This window comes from Xenopus laevis, chromosome 9_10L, assembly GCF_017654675.1.
Source record: "Xenopus laevis strain J_2021 chromosome 9_10L, Xenopus_laevis_v10.1, whole genome shotgun sequence".
Lineage (NCBI taxonomy): Eukaryota > Metazoa > Chordata > Amphibia > Anura > Pipidae > Xenopus > Xenopus laevis.
This window is the reverse complement of record NC_054387.1, coordinates 54123000-54144353: the sequence shown is the minus strand read 5'-3', so window position 1 is coordinate 54144353 and position 21354 is coordinate 54123000. Positions and strand designations below refer to the sequence as shown.

General features: G+C 42.5%; 1 protein-coding gene across 2 annotated transcripts in view; it reads left to right on the top strand.

Moving 5' to 3' along the window:
- The window catches only part of helz.L (helicase with zinc finger L homeolog), a 54282-nt gene that overhangs the window by 24919 nt on the left and 8009 nt on the right, over positions 1–21354 (top strand). For both annotated transcript variants that reach the window (XM_018235531.2, XM_041577383.1), the window contains exons 14-26: positions 709–888; positions 1067–1168; positions 1542–1720; positions 2048–2166; positions 3092–3237; positions 5633–5780; positions 7565–7748; positions 9019–9247; positions 13179–13386; positions 17642–17690; positions 18560–18744; positions 19789–19999; positions 21042–21118. In XM_018235531.2, the coding sequence (XP_018091020.1) occupies positions 709–888; positions 1067–1168; positions 1542–1720; positions 2048–2166; positions 3092–3237; positions 5633–5780; positions 7565–7748; positions 9019–9247; positions 13179–13386; positions 17642–17690; positions 18560–18744; positions 19789–19999; positions 21042–21118 (2017 nt within the window). The remainder of the gene's footprint in view (positions 1–708; positions 889–1066; positions 1169–1541; positions 1721–2047; positions 2167–3091; positions 3238–5632; positions 5781–7564; positions 7749–9018; positions 9248–13178; positions 13387–17641; positions 17691–18559; positions 18745–19788; positions 20000–21041; positions 21119–21354) is intronic.

The following is a 21354-nucleotide window of genomic DNA, read 5'->3' as shown; positions in this document are numbered from 1 at the left end:
GATAGTTACATTGCCCTGGTTCTGAATTTGTGCCGCCTGTTTGGTACTGAGTGGAAAAACAACATGGTGTTTTTTTTTGTCACTCAGTCTTCCCTTCAGGGTGAAACACAAAAATCAATTTTTCTTCTTCTCTTTGAAATGTCCCCTTTTCTGTGTAACTCCCCTGGATAACTAAAATGACTCTGTCCCAGAATCCTCTACAGTTTCCAAGCTGCGACTGTTTCTTTATAATTCTGACAACAAAAGTCTTATGTGCCATGTAGTGTCCCTACAACGCCTATATAACCTACTGAAACTTTCCTTCTAGTTAGTGACTGGCCCCTGGCATTGGGAGGGCATTTCCAAATACATCCCAACCAGTATATGACTGAATCTCCCTATTTACTGAATGTTCCATGAGATAGGCCCCCTGGTATTGTGAGGTAATCTCCAACTATATTCCAACCAGTATATGACTGAATCTCCCTATACACTTAATTTAGTATATGATTGTCCCCAAGCATTGTGAAATAATCTCCTAGTACATCCTGGTTAGTATATGACCATAGTATATGAACCTAGCATATGATTGACTCCTGCAATGGAATCTTTAGATACATTCCCACCAATATATAATCTTATATACTGAATCTTGCATGTGATTGGACAAAGACACAGGGGTACAGCTTCATAAATAAATAGCAGTATTTCATTATTATGTATTTACAGGCAGTGGGATGAGTTGCTGGACCCCCGGCTAAATGCGAAGCAGAAGGAAGCCATCTTGGCCATCACTACCCCTCTTTCTGTACAGCTTCCTCCTGTCCTCATTATCGGCCCATATGGGACTGGCAAAACCTTCACGCTGGCTCAGGCCGTAAAGCACATACTCAAACAGCAAGAGACCAGGTATGCAAGATGTATTCCTGAATGCCTGGAAAATGTCCTCAAGCTTTTTGGGCATTGTCCATTTTTTTTAAGAAAAGAAGGGGTGGAGCTAACTCCTTGCTGTATTTGCTCATTATTGTTTTTATCAAATTAGCTGCTATTGGCGGTTTTTGTTTATTGACCTTTTCTATCCTTGCAGGGTTCTTATCTGCACCCATTCCAACAGTGCTGCTGACCTCTACATCAAGGATTACTTGCATCCTTACGTTGAAACAGGGAATCCCCAAGCCAGACCACTCAGGTGCTTTCCCTAAATCCCTCTATTCTTTATGCAGCACTGCACCCTCTTCCCTCTGTAAGGGGGAGTTTGTATGGTAGTGTGTTTGATTCTTATACAAACATGTCAGTGGAGGCAGACATGATGCTGCATTCGAAAATGGTGAAAAGTTCCAAATGGAATTAATTAACACTGGGGACAATTTACTTTCTGGGGCAGTCAGGGAACCCACATAGTGCACACAATGCCATGGAGAGTAGGTAAACAGGCACTGCTTGGTTGCTTTGTAGTTGTTCCAAGCAGACATAAATAGCTCTTTTTGATAAGGACTCACCAAGTCCTTGGCCACCAGTGTCTGACATAATATGGCCTTCTAATCATCTTTTTTTCCACCCAGGGTATATTTCCGAAATCGCTGGGTGAAGACCGTCCACCCGGTGGTGCACCAGTACTGTCTAATATCCAGCACGCATTCCGTCTTTCAGATGCCCCAGAAGGAGGATATACTGCAACACCGGGTTGTGGTGGTTACACTGAGCACGTCTCAGTATCTATGCCAGTTGGATCTGGAACCTGGTAAGTGAGACCCCATTGTCTAACAGAGCACACTAGCATCGAATTATGGGTATAACAGATTCCAATATCTGAGACCCCCACAGTGGAATAAACCAGCAATTCATGCAAGCGGTCCATCTCTCCCCTTTACTGGTGAGTCCTGAGTGTTATCTTGTGAGAGTGGCAAGTTTAGGGACATGCATTCAGGGTTACCTAAAGAATCAGAAGGGGCTCACCCTTTTTTTTTTTGTAAATATCTTTTTCCTAGCCAGACATATTCTATCCCCTTCCTTCTCAGCTCAGGCTATCTTGCACAATGCAAGCTAATGATTCTTTCCCATTCCCCAGGGTTTTTCACACATATCCTCTTAGACGAAGCGGCACAAGCCATGGAGTGTGAGACCATTATGCCTCTTGCTTTGGCAAACAAAAGTACAAGGATTGTCCTGGCTGGAGACCACATGCAGGTAAGGGCAGGAAGAGAAGAAGTTGATTTTCTCTGCAGTTACTCCATCTAACCTATGTTACCCCTTGAGTCTTCCATTCACCCCTGCAGGATCACAGTGTGATTAACCTGCATATATGTGCATGGCATCCACTGGGTGGGACTCTTCCATTATATTGGATGAGTGGTGCACTGTGTTTGAGTAAAGGATGAGTAAATACTGTTCCTTTAAAGTTTGGTGCATATGTTGAGACAACACATTTGTGCAATTGATCCACATGCTTTGGCACAATGAGTTGTTAATTAGGCTATTTGAAGGAATCAGGAAATTGCCAAGCTATAAGAATCATGTTTGGCACTTCACAAGGCCAAAGGCCGTTGCCATATATTTCAAATTACTTACCTTTATACACTGTCTAGCCTTACTCATAAGGTAACCATAAGTACTGCTGCTTTTCATCGGTGATTCACTTTTCCTTCCAGTAGAAGGAGCAGTTGATACTTCAAGATGAATGGTCATACAGGGACAGGGACTGTCCATCAGAGAGGCTATTTAGAGTGCAGTGCCACATTGTTTGTATTCTTGTAGCCCAAAGGATGACATGTGATGGCATCAGTGGTTTCTCTAGTGTCCAAGAGAAACAAAGCCACTATATGTACAGTTAAGCTGGCCACTCACATTAAAATCTGCTAGTTAGGTGAGTAGAACCAGATCTGGCTGATGCGATCATTTGGCCAACAGATTCATATTGCAGACCCATCATGAATGGACTGCATCAACACACCAATGCAATACAGTTTTCAAACCTGCCCCATAACCATCTGGCTACTTATTGAGCAATAATCTTTCAGAAAGGGCCATATACAGGACATAAAAGCTGATCTGAAAGGACTAGCACTGATTTAAAAGCATATTTTTAGTGATAACAAAACTGTCTCTGTTGCAGCTCAGCCCATTTGTCTACAGCGAGTTTGCCAGAGAGAGGAACCTGCACGTCTCATTACTTGACCGCCTGTATGAACTGTACCCTGTAGACTTTCCCTGTCGTATTCTGCTATGTGAGAATTATCGCTCACATGAAGCCATCATAAAGTAAGTGGTACATGGTACTTGATGGGGCTCAAATAGAGCTACTCACCTTTAGAGAATCTTCTGTCTGATGCCAGTTGTTGTTTTGGACTCCTTCTATTATTAGCATTTCATCTTATCGATGTTTGTATTTGTGTTTTTGGCAAGTCCTTGGTGGTCATCGGAACTCAATCTAAACCCTTAAAGGGAAACCCCCCTCCCCATTGACATGAGCTGATTTAATTGGGTGTGTATAGAAAAGGTGCATTAACCCTGTCTGACCTGCCAGAAATAAATCTTTATGCACAAACATACTTAATTTCTCAAATTAAAATTAAACCACGATAACTTGTCTGCATTTGCAGGGAGCAGTTCCACATTTTTCTTAGGCTCACAATGTAACCTCTCCTTTACCAAATTTTTTGGAAAACAGGGAAAGGTCAACTCCCAGAATCCATTACTTCACAGTGGATGGGGACATGGGCAGTAGTTATGTGTTGGTCGACAAACAGTCAACCCTAACCTGCCCACACCCAACCCGGCAATCCATCTCTGTTCATAGACCCACACCCACCCCGTGTCTGATGTCACAAAAAGAGTGGGTTTGAACAAAACTAATTAACCCAGCACACCTACTATATAGCTTTTATGAAAAAATCTGATTGAAAGGAAAACGCCTATATTTGGAAAAAAGACACTTTTAGTTACATGGTTTGTACAAAGTATGCATAAGCTGATGCACCCCGCCAAGGCAGTGTCCAAGCATCAGTCCTGACTATGTGAAAAAAGTATTTTCTTTGGGAGGAGAAAGACCATACCTCTACTCTTCCAAAGAAAAAAGAGTGGTTTTGTGCAAGAGTGTGCCTATAAATTGAGGCTGCCGGAGGTGGAAGCAAGGCATAGTGAGGTTGAGGACGGAAGGAACCCACCTGCGACCTGCAAATCTAAGCAGGCTTATTATTTTCTATTAGGGCCCAATAATACTTTGCCCACTGCTCTGTAGTGATGTGAGGGTCAGGAAATACTTGCGACACACGCGACCCTAACCCACAAAATGTTGCAATTGTAGAACCTGTGCATGCAGCTGTTCTCTCTCTCTGTGAACAGTGGAGGAGTGTATTTCCTTAATCTGATCCACACCCAAACCGAAATTGGCCAATTTCAATTGGGCCAACTCCCACATAACTACTGCCCGGGGGCCTAGGCAGGTAGTGGATTTATAACTTGAGCCACTTGGGGGAGGTGAGCCCTACTAACAAAGTACTCTGGCGCCCCATGATTCCTTATGGCATATTTGTGTAGGGGCATTAGATAAGCTCTTCCTGCCTAGTGACCTGTTTTGCCAGAAGGTGAAGTAGCAGGAATATTAACAGCTGATCTATTAGCTACTTGTGCCCTTGAACTGCCTTTGATGTACTCAATATTTCAGTGTTTGGGCTGTAATTCCTCTAATTTGCAGAAATGCTAATGCCAGGTTTTTAGTCAGATTCTTCTGTTTCCTGTTCAGCATTACCCCAGAGACCACAAAACAGCTATTGAAAATATCCAAACAGCATATGTAATTGAACATTTGTATTCTGAATAAAATGTTACCTATGTCTTGCTTGGAATGGGATGTGTTGGCAGCAGCTATGTCTCTCCATTCTGCAGCCTTTAGGTCAGACTCCTTCAGGTCAGACTAAGACCTGAACAAGCTTATGGAGACAGCCTTTTCTTTGGTATTGAAGTTAATCTAGAGTGGAGAATGCTGACAGGGCCGGTCTTGTTGTTTTCTGGATGCAGAGTCTATTCATATTATTCATACATTATATTAACATGTATGTGATAGCTTAGAAATGTCTAAATCTAAATAGCATGAAGAAAAGAAGCAATCACTGAGAAACATAAAAGCCATGCAATTACTCAGTTTTCCATATACAAATAAGGGTTATGATTCAGTTCCTGCAAATCATTTTTTATAGATTTTGTGGTTTGCCCAAAAAATTGTGTATTTGGTTCTTGCTTGAAATTGTGCCTGTTTTCTCCGGGGATGGGCAAGGTGCTAGTCCCATTTCAAAATGGCTGCACTTCATGCACTGTAAGTGTTGGTTGGTATAGCTGGGGCCCTCCGTATAGTCACGTTTCTGGCCTATACCTAGCTGAACCCTGAAGAGAAACTGAAGGTGTCCCAGTGAGCACATTAGTAATTTTTAAAGAAATTGTGGTTAAATCATTATTTTGTTGTGTTTTACACTAGTCATTTTTATGGCTCTTTGAATGAAGTCTTTTCCTGATTGTGATGTTACATTTAGCCTCCCTGACCACATATAGTAGATGTATTGAAGTCATTAGCACAGGTGGGAAATACCCTGACAATAATACTATGCCCTAAGGCATATGTGTGGTGTGTGACCATCATTTCTATTCTCTTACCTTATAGCTACACCTCAGAGCTGTTCTACGAGGGAAAACTGATGGCCAGTGGCAAGCAACCCTGCCACAAAGACTTCTACCCTCTAACCTTCTTCACAGCACGTGGGGAGGACGTACAAGAGAAGAACAGCACTGCTTTCTATAATAACGCTGAGGTACTGATAAATCTGTTTATAATTTTTATAGAGACGATGACTGTGACCCCTGAATAACGTCTCTGTTACACTTCCATCAGTGACACTCTTAGAACATTACATTTGTCAATTACAGAGGCAAAGACTATAAGAAATATTACTTATTTCCATTCATAAGGAGGAGGCCATTAGGCCATGCTTAAGTCCTACAATGTATTTAAAGATACAGGCTCCACAGATGTCTCTGTATGGCATAAACATTTTAACATATGTACAATTTATATGTGGCCCAGGAAGCTTTTGTGCATTACTTTACTCTCCCATTACATGAAATAACTAGTAGGGACCTAGAGAGAAGCACAGTTGCACAGCGTGTGATTTGCATTTAGGGAGATCAAGGGAAGAAGAAGACTGTATCCATTAAAAAATAACATTGTCCCTGCATGTTGTGCACTATACCCTGTTCAGTGTGACAGCACACAGTACTAGGCCAGTAATTATGTGCTTAATGTAGTGAGGCAGTGATGGCTAATTCTGCTGACACTGTCCCATCTCATCTATATACCCTCTCTATATCCCTGGTGTCTGTGACTCTGCACATGCTCAGTGAGCTCTCGCTACTTTATCTTCTGACTGGCCTAATCTGGTAATTGTTCCACTACATATGCAGCAAAGTCTAAATAAAGAGGTGAGGCTTCAGATAACTACAGGGTCTTACTTGTCAAGAGGGCACCCTAATAACCAGACTTCTACAGCAGGACAAGGATTCAATATATTTACATTTCCTGGTAGGCTAGAAGTTATGTAGTTTGCATTTCATGAGTTCCCCCATCTGGGTGGGGTGCAGCACTGGCCACTGATAAGCAAGTTGGGGGATGTGTGTGTTTAATTTTGAATGATTTTTAATTAGTTTCATTATTAACAACCTGTTTTATCTTAATCAGTACAGCTTTACTGTTAAGGTTGTATTATTTTCATTAGAGAATGGCTTTGATGAACACAAAATTAGCTGTCTGTCCATCAGCTATATCCTCAGTCACTTAAGATAAGAACGAAGTGTTGCTGTTTCTCTTATCTCTGCCAATCAATTCCAGTTGTCCCATGGGGGTATTTACATGTTGCTCTGTGCTGTGTTCCTCCCCAGAAAGTAACCTCTCCAATCCCGTGGAGCAAACACAAAGCAATTTCCTTCTGTGTCTCAATCAATATTTCTGTTCCATCAGATGGGGTAGTCTCAGTGGACCTCTGCACTATCATCAGAGCTGATCATATTGCCTGGCAATTGAGTGCTGCTTAGGCTATTGATTTCTATTAGCAGGAATGAGGTACCTTGCACGTATATTGGGCTCAGGCACATATTTAGTTCATTGGCTTTTCCAATAAAGCAATTATGTTCGTCCTTGGCAAACATCTGCTCGCTGCTGTACATAGGGAACAAAGGAACAGAGCCACTGTTACTTCAGCCTTTCCAGATTTGAAACCATATTGGAAGTGATGGTGTTTTAAAACAGGCAATTAAAAGTGAATTATTGCACAATGGGATAGTTCCATTTCCTGCATGGAGTGATGTTTGCTGCCAATGAGATCGACATATTCATTGTTGGTTTGGCTTTTTCATTTGGATAAAAACACTGTCCACCAAATGCCACTAAACATTAAAACATGCCCACTCTTTCTTTGCCAATTATTCATGTGCCTGAATGCAGTGGGGCGCAGGTCCAATACAATGTCCCCTACAGGAGTCTATAATCAATGCTAAATCAAGAAACTGCCTTGTAACAAACCAACCCATTCATATTTTGCAGGTCTTTGAAGTGGTGGAGCGTGTGGAAGAGTTACGGAGGAAATGGCCCGTGGCCTGGGGCAAGTTGGATGAGGGCAGCATAGGAGTGGTAACACCGTACGCTGACCAAGTATTTAGGATACGTGCAGAACTACGGAAAAAACGTCTGTCGGAAATCAGTGTGGAAAGAGTGTTGAATGTTCAGGGTGAGTAAGTGAGATGTACTTATTAGTGTGTGTGTGTGTGTGTGTGTGTGTGTGTGTGTGTGTGTGTGTATATAGAGATTTGTGAGTGTATAGATAGGTATGTTTACGTATGTGCGTATATGTGCGCAGAGGTTCATCTGAAGGGCTTGAACTTGATGGACTTTTTTTTTGTGTTTATTCAATCTATGTTCTAGGATTATAGTCAGCAGGAGGGCTCCTAGTTCTGTCACATGGTCTTTTATTTGGGAAGAGGATAGAGGGTCTGAATAGAAATAACAGCAAAGGACTTGATACACAGAAGTTAGATTTTTGAGAGTTCTCCATTGTCTGGGTTATTGCTCTGAAAATCCAAGAGAGCATTCTGCCAATTTTCATTGTTTGGCTGTTGCCTTACCTGAATCTCATTTAGAGGTCATTGCAACCATGACAGCTCCCACTAATATTAATGAACTCAAATAAGTAAATAAATAAGGAAGAATATTGGTAGAAGAGGAATATAGGAAGAAGACGGGGGGGGAGCCAGCAGTACGTCGGACAAAACACTGTCCAGTTATGGGGTTTAGGTACTAGAACCATCACGGCAGCTCCGAATGTTATGAATAAAGGCCCCCCCATACACGGGCCAATAAAAACTGCCGACAGACTTTCGGCAGCTTATAGACCCATGTGGGGGGCCATCTGACGGGCTTTTCCGATTGATAACTGGCCGAAAGTCGGGCAGATCTGGATCGGGCAGGTTAAAAAATCGGATCATTATGCAGCCCGATATCGCCCACTTCAATGTGGGCATATCAGGGAGAGATCCGCTTGTTTGTCGACATCGCCAAACCAGCAGAACTCTACGTCTATATCCAGCTTTAGAACAAATATACAAATAAATAAAGCTCTCTGGTAGAATTTTGATGAATATTTTAACAGAGGGGAATGGAAGGAAGCGTATAAGTGGTTTAGAATTTGCCTGAAAATGGAACTGGGAGTGCTGTTTGGACTTTTATACTTGTTAAATTTAACACTTGTTCGCCCATACTGGGATTCAAAATAGGCCCTGGCATTTCAAGAACACAGAGGCCCAAAAAGTCCCTCACCAGTCGACTGAATTGTGACCCACTATGGAGTCTTACAGGAGCCCTAGATTGCCAGTCTGGGCCTGTTGGCTGGACTAATGTACAGAGAGCTGGAATAGTAATCTTTCCTAGCATCTCCATCCCGAATGAGGCACTGGTATCCAGCCATCCCTTTTTAACAAGTGCTTAATGGTTTGTGCCCACAGGAAAACAGTTCCGGGTCCTGTTCCTCAGCACAGTTCGAACACGACACACATGCAAACACAAACAGACTCCAATCAAGCGGAAGGAGCAGCTCCTGGAAGATTCCACAGAAGATTTGGATTATGGTTTCCTCTCCAATTATAAACTGCTCAACACCGCCATTACCCGAGCCCAGTCCTTGGTGGCTGTGGTGGGCGATCCCATTGCTTTGTGCTCTATTGGAAGGTGCAGGTAGGCTTACTTGTGGTCTTGCTATTTGTATGTATGTATGTGTATGTATGCATGTATGTGTATATATATATAGATATAGATATAGATATAGATATAGATATAGATATAGATATAGATATAGATATAGATATATATAGATATATATATATATATATATATATATATATATATTGCTATGGAGGAGTATAAGCTCTGTAGGTTAACAAAGCAAATGAAACTGTAGTTTGTGCCTTGTGTCTTCTTCTTGCCCTAACTATACTTCATGTCCCATACTTCAACCAGCCTCTACCCCCCAAACCAAGTCCTACACACTGCCTGAACAGGGGGGGGTAGAGCAGCCTTTATGGAATGAGTATTAGACCCTAAGGGGCAAATTCACTAAGCCGCGAAGCGCCGAACGCTAGCGTTAATTCGCTAGCTTTTGGCATTTTCGCTACTGCGCAAATTCACTAACGAACGCTGGCGTAGTTTCGCTAGTGTTACTTCACAACCTTACCCTGGCGAATTTTCGCTAGCGACGAAACTATGCAAATTCACTAACTTGCGCAGTGTACTGAACGCTACCTTTTACGCTAGACTTCCTTCGCCACCTCAGACCTGGCGAAGCGCAATAGAGTAGATAGGGATTGTTTAAAAAAAAGTCAATTTTTTTTCTAAGTCCCAAAAAACGCTGGCGTGTTTTCTACATGATGGCTGATAGGCTGAAAAAGATCGAAAATTTTTTGGGGCTCCCCTTCCTCCCCCCTACATTTCCTGACTCATGGCAACTTACCTAGACAGTGGGCACATGTGTAGGGCAAAATAAAATTTTTATTTGCTGATTTGAAGGTTTTCTAGGCATTTGTAGTGCAGATACGTGTTCCTCCATTGAAATTTGAATTTCGCGCCGTATGCAAATTAGCCTTCGCTAGCGTAACTTCGCTTTATATAGCGAATCAACGCTAGCGCAACTCCGCAACCTTACGCTACCCCTGTGCGCAACTTCGGATTTTAGTGAATTTGCGGAGTCCTGGCGAAACTACGCCTGGCGAAGTGCGGCGAAGTTGCGCCTGGCGCAACTCCGCATCTTAGTGAATTTGCCCCTAAGTATCTAATTATTCGCACAGACCCCTAAAGAGGAGTTGGTTTCCTCCAAGGGAAATTACTTTTTTTTTTTGTCATTTTACATGAATTTGTTTTAGGGGTAGGTACAGCTGCATTCTTCCCTTTTTTAGTATATGGAATTTACATTACTCTCTAAAAATATTACCAGACAAATAAAACAATTGCCACTAGTCCTGTTGCCATGCCATTCACATTGCAGGCCCACATGTGTTTTTATATATGGCTTCATTATTGTCTGTATTGTTTCCAACATGTATCCCTGAGAAACCCACACAAACGCAATTTATTTGCTTAACAATATTGTCCTTATACTGTTCAGTTTGAAAAATGATCCTCATAGTCAATGATCAGATCACAATTGTATATAATATCCACATTGCGCACTCAACGGAACAGCAGACGGCGGTCTGTTTAGAACATCTTTATTCACTGGACAATCCTCTTAACGCTTTTCGTGTGAACACACACGTACTCATAGGCAGGGCAGACGTCACAAATCAAGGGGCCCTGTACAGCAAAATTTTCGGGGCTCCCGCCCACTCCACATCACAGTTAAAAGACCACACAGACAACAGTGCTAAAAAAAGGTAACCCCCTCCTACACACACACACAAGTCATAAAAATCTATTGGGGATCTTGACCCCCCTATAAGGTAAAAAAAAATATTGGCGCCAGGGCCCCCCATAAGTTTTTTTTTTTTTGTTTTTTTTTAAAACATTGGCGCCATGGCCCCACTTACAAGTTAAAAAAAAAAATTGGGGCCCCAAAGAATATTTTTTAAAAAACATTGGTGGCAGGGGCCTATAGAGTATTAAAATAATACATTGGTGGCCAGGGGATTAAAAAAAAAAAAAACACGCATTGGTGTTCAGAGGAATTGAACTTGTGGCTTCAGGACTTCAACTTCGCCTCCTTTTGTGACTTTGGGTCTTTTCGCCACTTCAGGACTTCAATTTCGTCTGTTTTCGTGACTTTGGGTCTTTTCGGAGCTTCAGGACTTCAGTTTCAGCTGTTACCGTGACTTCTGGTCTTTTCTGTGCTTCAGGACTTGTTTTTGTGACTTCGGGTCTTTTTACTGCTTCAGGACTTCGGCTTCGGCTATTTTCGTGGCTTCGGCTATTTTCACCGCTTCGGACTTCAGCTGTTCGTCTTTTTCGGCACTTCCACATTTCGGCTATTCGGGACTTCGGAATGAGGCGGCACGGCTTCGGCGCTGTCAAGGGGGGCCCGGCTCTTTCAAAAAGTTCAGCACTGCCGGGCCCGGTACACTTGTACCCCCTGTGCCCCCCTGATGCTGGCCCTTCTCATAGGCATAAATCACTAATACAAACAATTCATTAAAAAGAGTTGGGGCTTAACGTCACCAATGACGTATTTCCTCCCACTATTAATCCTGTCAGGAAAAATTCTGTTTGACACCCGTTATACAACATTAAAAGAACATTGTAAGTCTCTCAACAAAATCACACAGATAAATGCAGGATTGGCTATACATTGTCATTAAACACACCGCCGTTTGCTCTTCCGTTGAGTGCGTGCTGCATGGGAATCGTGTCCAGTGTGAAGTCTCCCCAAGCTGCGTGTTCGGGGTGCTGCATCTGGACCAGAGATGCGGAACGATGAGTGACCCACTAACATCTAAATGCATATTGAATGTTGATATTTAAGTGACAGGTCTGGGGCAGTTGCACCCGGACCCACTCATTTACAGGGTGAGCGCTGTAGGATTTAAGCCCGCTTATTGTAAAGGGTATTTGAATGTAGCAGGGTTGGAGCACTTCCTAATTGGAATATTGGCTATTTAAGTTATAATATCCACCTCTCCACATTACATCAATTTCAAGGACTCTGTGTTAATCAGCCCTAAATCTGTGCTTGGTATTATCTCCCCTAGTGTAAATTTCATAAAAAAACTCTATAACAGAGCAGCAGGGCACTTGGGGGCCAAACAAGTTAAAAAAAATGTATTGCAGAAACAATTAGCTGTTCCCAGTAGTGCAGGAAGGTAATTATACAGTGGATAATCCATGTACTTAAACAGAGAGCTGATGGGATGTATAAACAAATCATTTGCTGATAAAGGGCTTAGACTTCAAAGGCGCATGGAAATTCGAAAGAGACAGGAGTTGTCGCCTGTAGCTTGTCTTTCATAAATACAACAAATGACTGGAACCATAGGCTGACTGCACCACACAGCCTCTCATTTGCTGCAGACTCAAATGACTCTAGAGTCTAGAGCCTTGACAATCTCATGTAGTGTTACAGGGAATTCATATTATCCAAGCCAGATCAATCCATGAAATTGTGTATCTGTGGCCTCTTGGCAATGCACAGGGCATAGCTCTTTTATTGCATCACTGCAGGAGCATGACGTGTACTGGTGTGCTACTCATCATTGCAAATACCACTGTTCTCATGATCATTCATCTTTATGGGTGATTAGGGCAAGACATGAAACAAGTGTTGATATAAAGAAAGGAATGGGGTGATTGGAAACTTATGGGCTTATGTATCAGCACGTGAGGTTTAGGTAAAGGAAGTGCGTGATGAAGCCAAATGCAGATCCAGCATCATAATATTAAGCCCTTTTGGTTGCTCATCTTTTTGCCAAAGCTTGAACACCCAGCTTATGTTTTAGCTTAACTTAATAAAAACCCACCACGCACAGTATTCACTGTTCTAGTCTCCCTGTAAACAGCAGAACAACTTGCAGGGAGGAATGGGTCCCTGCTCTACCAGATTCAGCACGTGGAAAGACTTACTTCTTGCTTTGATCGCAGCAGGTTGGACACAATTTGCACACTCATGCACTCTGCTTGTTTGCAGGAAGTTTTGGGAGCAATTTATCACCATTTGCCATGATAACAAAAGCCTTCATGGCATTACCTTCGAGCAGATCAAATCCCAGCTAGAGGCCTTAGAGCTGAAGAAAACCTACGTGCTCAACCCACTGGCTCCTGAATTTATTCCCCGTGCCCTCCGACAGCAGCACTCAGGAAACGCGTCCAAGCAGCAGCAGCAGTCACCCCCAAAGGTAAAGTGTTTTTCAGTGTATTAAAATTTGGGGTTGCTTTTCCGGGGAAAAGTGATATCAACTTAAAAAAATTTATTATTTTTGCTCATTCGCTTAGTGCTGTTAGTCTGCTCAGTGCAAGTACTGTAAGTTAGCAAGTTAGTTATACACATGCTTGTGTCACTTCTGCTTCTCTGCAAAATGCAGATAAAATACTGTGGGGAGGAAAAGCCTTCTATATCTTATTTACATACAGCAATGAGGTTTAATAAATGTCATTCCTTCTTAGGTGTTTATCACATATCAACATATAACCCCAGTTAATGCCATGTGCAGATAATATGCCAGACTGCCCTCTTGGTCGTCCTCTTGCTAAGGGTGGTGGCAGGCAGGGCAACTTAGGAAAGCCAAATCGTATTCTTGCCATCGGGAAGGCAGTTTGGGCAGATTTGTCGCTGGGTGACTTATCTCCTTGTTTGCCACCACCCTAAGAGTAAACGGCCCCTTAGTCTGGTAGAAATAACAGTTTGGGTCAAATGGTTTCTGTGCAGGCTATAAAAAACTCTCAATTCTGTATGTCATGTTCAATTAATCACTTGCAGTTACAATATAACCAGAGCTGCCATGCAGTTTAGCTGTTCCGCAGTGGCTTGTCCATTAATGACTCACTGCGTTGGCGATTAGATTGTCAGACTGTATAGTGTTAAGTCTCCAGAATAGCTGCAGTGGCTCATTGTAACACTGAAGTTTTACTGGCCTGTTCGACAATATCGGAGCATACATAGTGTGAGATCCTGGCATACTATTATTTGGCATCTCCTTACCAGCCATACTCTGGCAGGACTGTCATCTCCTTACCAGCCATAGACTAGGAGACCTGTCTTATAAACCCATACGCTAAGAGGTCTACTGGGACTTCTGGAGTCTCCTTAACAGCCATTCACTGGTCATTCTGCCATCACCTCTGTTCTCCAATGCCAATAAGTTTAGACACTTCCTCTGACTTTTATCAGTCCCTCTTTGTGTCAGAATAGATCCTCACCACACTCCACTTCCCTTCTCACGCCCAACTTGATACTTTGGTTCAATCGCAGTGGGATCATCTGAAGAGAAGATTTTAGGCTACACGTTGCTTTCAGCATTTGTATCCCTTTCCACATGTATACTTGGGAAAAATGGGCAGAAGAATGTACCAGTCTCTCACCTGTCCAAAAATACAGTTCTCCTGGTCCAGATGCTTCATCCTTTAAGGTTTCCATGGGCAAGAAATTAGAAGGCTTCCTAAAATCCATTTCACTTCCTTGGGTGATTCCGAAAACCCCAAGCTGGCTTCTACATAAGTCAGCTGAGTGATTCAATCTTGGTTCAGCACCCTGGTGGCTGGAATTAACTTCAGAACTTCTAGACAGGGGCCTCCCTCCTTGACCCTGCGTATCAAAGAAGCCAAAAGATTTCCTCTGTGATGCCTCTATTTATACCTCCCTAGTCATGTGCCAAGCTTAGGCATTGTCAATAGCCACCTGCTGCTCCCTGTGGCTTAAAGGAGAAGGAAAGCTACGGAGGCATTTTATTGCCAATAGATTAGCTGCAATAGTGCAAGCTAGAATGCTATATTTATTCTGTAGAATGTTTTACCATACCTGAGTAAAAAGCTCTAGAAACTCTTTGTTTGCTTAGGATAGGAGCTGCAGTATTAACATGGTGTGACATCACTTCCTGCCTGAGTCTCTCCCTGCTCTGGGCTCAGATTACAGTTGAGAAGGGGGGGAAGAGGAGCAAACTGAGCATGCTCTTGCCCAGGGCAATGAGGTTTAAGCTGAAGGCAGGAAGTCTGATACAGAAGTCAATGTGTACACAATAGAAGGAAAGAAATGCAGTGTTTCTTTTGACAGGGGACTCAGAGCTAGTTTGGGGGTTTACTGGTATATTTAGATGGACCTTTCTGATGAGGCTTACTTAGTTTTAACCTTTCCTTCTCCTTTAATATTGGACAGCTGATCTTTCTTCGGAAAAGTTGCTTACCACCATCCCTTTCAAAGGACCTTGTCCGACCAGAACTTGACAAATTTATTAGTCAAGCCAGAGGAGTACTTTTCTTCCATGGACTAATTCTGGAGCATCCTTTTGCAGTGGATGTTGCTTTCAACCTAACAGGACATCCAAATCCACTGCCTCCAACAGGCACTATTCTTTTAACAATGCTGGATCCAACTCTTGTTTCCTGGGCAGACCCTAATTAGCAGGGATGGTGTTCTCAAACCCTGAGACAAATCAAATTATGCATGACTTTGCAGGGTTGCTGTATCTGGTCAGCTAGAGGTTACTGTTCTTTCAGGAGGCCTGGCGCCACCTCACCCACTATTCTCTGATCCTCAGAATATCATCTGGAATCTGAAACATTCCCTCTTTCATGGTTCTTCATGTCCAGATTCCCCATGGAACCACCAAGACACAGCCTTCCTTTCTGTCATCCAAAAAAATACTTTGAGTGGGTCATCAAAGCAGTACCTTCAGGCAAATAGTTGAAAGGGTTCTAGTCAATCCTCTTTATGGTCCACAAAAACTACTCAACACCTTTATCCGTGCTTTCCACTTCAAAGCTGATTCTTTGCTCTCAGTTCTTACAGCTCTCGAAATCAAGAATGCTTCTTTGCACTTTCCAATTTTACCTCCCCACCAAAGATTCCTGTGGTTTGCCTTCCTAAACTTCCATTACCAATTCAGGGCCCTTTGATTTCGTCTTACGTCTGCTCCCCAAGTGTTCACCAAGGTGTTGGTGGCATCTGCAGCCTCACTCGGAGCCAAGGGTGTTTCCATCACGCCCTACCCGGACAAACTTCTTATTAAGGCTCCATCATTCTCAGAGGTGGAGCAGAATTCTGTCAGGCAATAATGACACAACTGGATGATGAACAGAGCCAGTACACTCAGCTGTCAGACAGATTTTCCATGTGAGTTTTGGGATTCCCAGTAGCTTCCACAGAGGAGATATAGTCAGTCTCTCACTTTTTTGACTTTTTACAGGTGGAAATTTTTTGCAGGGCCTCGCTCTCTGGTGTTCAGGTCTCGGGTTTCTTCTCTCTTCATATTTGTTTCAAAAGAAGCTTGCCACAATCCCAGAAATGTGCATGTTACTCCAGAGTGTGGTACATATCACACTACCCTACAAGGAACCTCTGCCTCCATGGGATCCTCAACCCTTAAGTTCTACCTGGTCTGCACCAAAGACTTTTGTTCTTCTTCCTCCTCACTGTTCATCATTTCTTCAAGCCTGGTGAATGTTCCCCAGCTTCTAAGGCCATAATTTCCAGATGGATCATATATTTTGTTTGCTGGGTGTCTCCTCCCTGTGTCTCCACCCTGTCATATTAAGGCTCACTCCACTAGGGATGACAGCACTTCCTGGGATTTTTCTAACCTAGCCTCTGCAGACCAAGTATGCAAGGTTGCCACATGGTCATCACTCCTTTTAACAAATTCTATAAATTCAAGGTCTTTGGGCATTCTGACACTAGTTTTGGTAAGAAGCTACTGCAACTGTTTAGTCAGGACTTGCTTCTTCCCTCCCTACTCTAGGGGACAGCTTTGGTATGTCCCCATGTGTCACACCGGCTCTACAAAAAAAGGGGGATTTTGTGATGCTTATCGGTAAATCCTTTTCTTTTCAGATGATTGTGGGACAGACAGCCTCCTCTGCTGATGGTTTCTTCTGTATTACCTACTGTATATACTTTATTAGTTCTGCGTTGCACATAGTAAAATTCTGTTACTTTTCTTTGTTAGTCAAAACTGTATCACTCTGATAAATAGTGAGGAGTGTAATTCTAGTGTCCTGCCTTTTGGTGGTAGATGTAATATCCCACAGTTCATGTGTCCTGCAGACACCTGAAGAGAGAAGGATTTAACGGTGAGTATCACGAAATTCAGTTTTTGGGGTCTGTAGGCTGGTCTTTAGTAACATTTGTTCTTCCAAATGTCAGCCATTTAGTAAATGACTAAATACATTGGGTAATAGCTCAGTGAAAATGCATGATAATTAGCAGGGGCTAGGCCTTAATAAAGTTATGGGTCATTAAGGAAACAACAAATTGTAATTTAACTAAATTTCTCATTCTCATCAAGTTATTATTGTTTTTTGAGCCCCCGCTGCTGTTGTGATATTGACTGATGGGAAACTGTGGGACACATGCAATGATAAGCAGACTCTGCTCTCTCTATTGGTTCTGTGTGTCTCCTTTATACTGAGTCAAAACTTTTGTCTGCTTCTGTCTTTCAGTGTAAGGGGCACCACAATCAGAACGACCACTTTCCAGGAGATGGACTAGGTAAGTAGTCTAATATCAATATTGGATGAGTACTGAAGCTTTGAGCTCTTGCCTCTTTTTCTTTAATGTAGAATTCTCAGTGCTGTACTAAGTTGTGTAAACAAAGGCTGATGGTGGCACATTAATTCATTGGCTCAGCTTCTCTGCTCAGGAGCTCAGTTCCTTATCTGCTACTTGTGGGCACAGCTCCTCAACTTATCTGCTGTTCATTAGCACAGCTCCACAACTCATCTGCTTATGGTCACAGTTCCTAAACTAATCTACTCCTGGGTACAGTTCCTCCAGTTATCTGCTGTTAATGGGACCAGTTCCTCAAACTTCATTCTCCTTATAGCTTTGTGTTTTTTGCAGATATCTATATAACTGTGTATCTATCTATCTCCTGTATCCACCACCCTCACTTCTGCATTGTTAACCTATCTTCTGAGTAGGGTTGCCACCTGGCCGGTATTTTACTGGCCTGGCCGGTAAAAATGATGGTTGATCCCAATGTTAGTAATAGGGAATAAAGATAAATATATAGGAAAGCTGGTATTTTTTTCCAGGAAAGGTGGCAACACTAGTTCTGTAGATAGGAGAATTGGCAAATGGGGAACTGTAAATGTATATAGTTATGGATTATAGAACTTGTCATTTAAGTGATGTTAAATCCACATTGCTCCAATAAAAGAGGATTCAGTAGCAATGTCACATATTGCTAAATATTCTCTTGCTCCACTGTAGAATGAAATCTATATAAGATAATGTGCAGAGAATATTCATTATATAACTGTAATTCAGCAAGAGTTTCCCGCTTTATTTGTGGTTGAGCCCCTGCACTTAAAACATTTTCATTGTGCTTCTCTTTTTCTGTATTCCTACCCTTATAGTTCAGCCAAACCCCTCTGTTCTGATTGGAAATCCTATCCAGGCCTACACGCCACCCCTGGGCCCACACTCCAACATAGCAAAGTCTCCTAGCCCCGTGCAGAGAATCGATCCACACACCGGCACCAGTATTCTTTATGTGCCTGCAGTCTATGGGGGAAACATGGTCATGTCTGTGCCTTTACCTGTAAGTATTCCAAATGGCCAGTGTAGCCATCCAATGTGCGAAAGAGGGCATGGTATATGCTTGGTTCCTCCTGGATGAGTATTCTGTCACTGAGCAGATTTATAGGGAGGTGAGACCACTATGTAAAATTACATTTCTCTCACTGGGGGGCACAGGTGAAACCATCTCCAAATTTACCTTCTTCCATTTTGCTATGGCTTGGTCTGTAGCCATGTGCTACTGCATCTCCCAGAATCCTTAGCTATCCAACATGCAAAGATTCATTTTATCTTTGGCATTGAGCAATAGGCTAGATATCTGCTCCTGCCCACGGGTCAGTGTGGTGTTTAGCTGTGGAATCCTTCAGCTCTTGCTCTGAATGCTCTTTTCACTATTGATTTTCTTCATGTAACCCACAGCTTCACCCTGTGTCGCCATGTTACTCCTCTCCTGCCACTTACAGCTGTCACTGTTCTCTAGTGTGAAAACCTTGAGGTCTCTTTCGAGGGGCATTATATAACAGAGCACCCACTTAATTATGCATTGGGGGAGGTTAGTGCTAGTAACACAGAGAGGCTTTCTGTTTTTAAAATCTATAGTGTGGGAGGAAGCTGGAGAGGCGTTAGGTTGTTGTGCAGCTCAGTGAAACAAATAGTGACAGCACTGCCTTGACTCATCTGTATAAAGTTCAGGTAAATATGGGTGCTGCGGATATTTATTTTTAATATGTGGATATGTCAGTGATTCAGATGCTGATCTATTGGCACCACATTCCTCTAGAGCAGCCGTTTCACACATTTTGTCTTTAGACCCACCATTTGGTCTAAAGTTTATAGCAGGGTTCCATATACAATAAGTATTCATTCCAGGTCTCTCCCTCAATGGCTGTACTTCCAGATGAGCAGCATCATTATGATGATATTTACTTTAAACTGTTTTTACATGCAACCTTCACCTTTAATGTAATTAGAACCTTGAAAATGTTTTGCAGTTTAACACATTCTTTCTCAGCAGAACCCACTGTGCTATTTCATGCAATATTCCTGATCTGGTTTTTTATCATAGGTACCATGGCCTAGTTATCAGGGCAGGCTTTCTGTCGACCCTCGGCTTATGACACACCCAGCTATGGCGTATAACATGAACCTCCTCCAGGCACATGGCCGCGGCTCCCCCATACCATTTGGCCTCGGTCATAATTCTCCTGTCAATGTTGGGCCCCCTCAGCAACCCCTTCAGTACCCGGACAAAGATCAGCATGAGCAGCATCGTAATGGTTGGTATTAACTGGTAACCTTTTTCTGTGGCCTAACAGGAATATACCATGTACAGTCTTACAGAGCATCTATTTCATACTATCCATATTCAGGCCGTATCCAAGCTGTTGCCATATTGTTTCTTTCTATTCCTGTCCTTAAAGGGCACCCATTGCCCCAAATTGTTTCCCCAATAGGTTAAAAAAAAAATCCTGCAGGGACCCTATGCATTTGTAATGCATATGTTCAGAAAGTTACACTCGTGAATAATGAGTAAAAGCTGTGGCACAATTTTTTTGTGCCACAAATGACCATCCTCACAGGGAATTCCATCCTGGTTAGGGTTGCCTAGCACTCGTGGGGGCCATTTTCTTAAATTAAATTTTTTTTTAAAAAAAGTCCCCAACTGGAATGTGGGCTCTACTCGTCCACACTTTTGGGGTTGACAGGTGCCCTTTAAAGCTGCTATTGTAAGAAGACATATTGTGTTTGTATATGAAACTAAGCAACAAGGTTGTGTCCTGTGGGGTCAAGCCTCACAGAAGGTTGTGTATTAATGTTGGTGTATTAGCAATACGTGGATACTAAGCCAAATCCTTAGAATCATCTGGGTTTCTTTGTTTATTTCCTTGTCTTTATATTATTTATCACTGATAGAAAGAGCTTGGGCTCCCACAGAAGAGCAGATATAGCAGCATGCTAAAGAGCTAGCCTAGGCTTATGTCCTGAGCATGTAATGAATATGGCAGAACTTGTTGGGTTAGTATTCTGATCTCCTCCTTGCATTTGTTGTATTAAGAGTCCCTAGTAAGTGCATCATGTTCTGTGTGGAGAGTGCTGTAGCCCATTCATCTGACAGGCAGGAAATCAGGCTTTGGGGAGGCTCCATTGGCTTTAAACTTAAGTTTTTTTGCACATTTATTCCTTCTTGTCACTGACTATAACTGAAATCACCCCAGTTCTTGTGTTCCCACTCCTGGGCCATTGCTTCTTCTGCCAGACTGTAATTGTTAGCTGAGACTATTCAGTGTCATGGTAAAGTTCTCTTTTGATTCCTTTCAGGTAAAAGCGAAAACAATCAAGGAGCGGATCTGAATAAGATTCGTACTCCAGAGAAAAAGCCTCCAGAATCTAAGCAGGTAAATCCTGAGTGGCATGGTGTTTGGTAATTACCAACATTACAGGAGACAATGGTGCTATATGAATAATAATTGTTATATAGGGTTCTTTATTTAGATGGTTGGATTTTACAGAGAAGCAATCATTCAGAAATCTTTCCAGATGGGCACAGTTAACATATTTATTCTCTCCCATTACTGAAAATAAGAGCCTCTATTCTAGGCTTCTGTAGAATGCCTTTCCTAATGCAATGTAT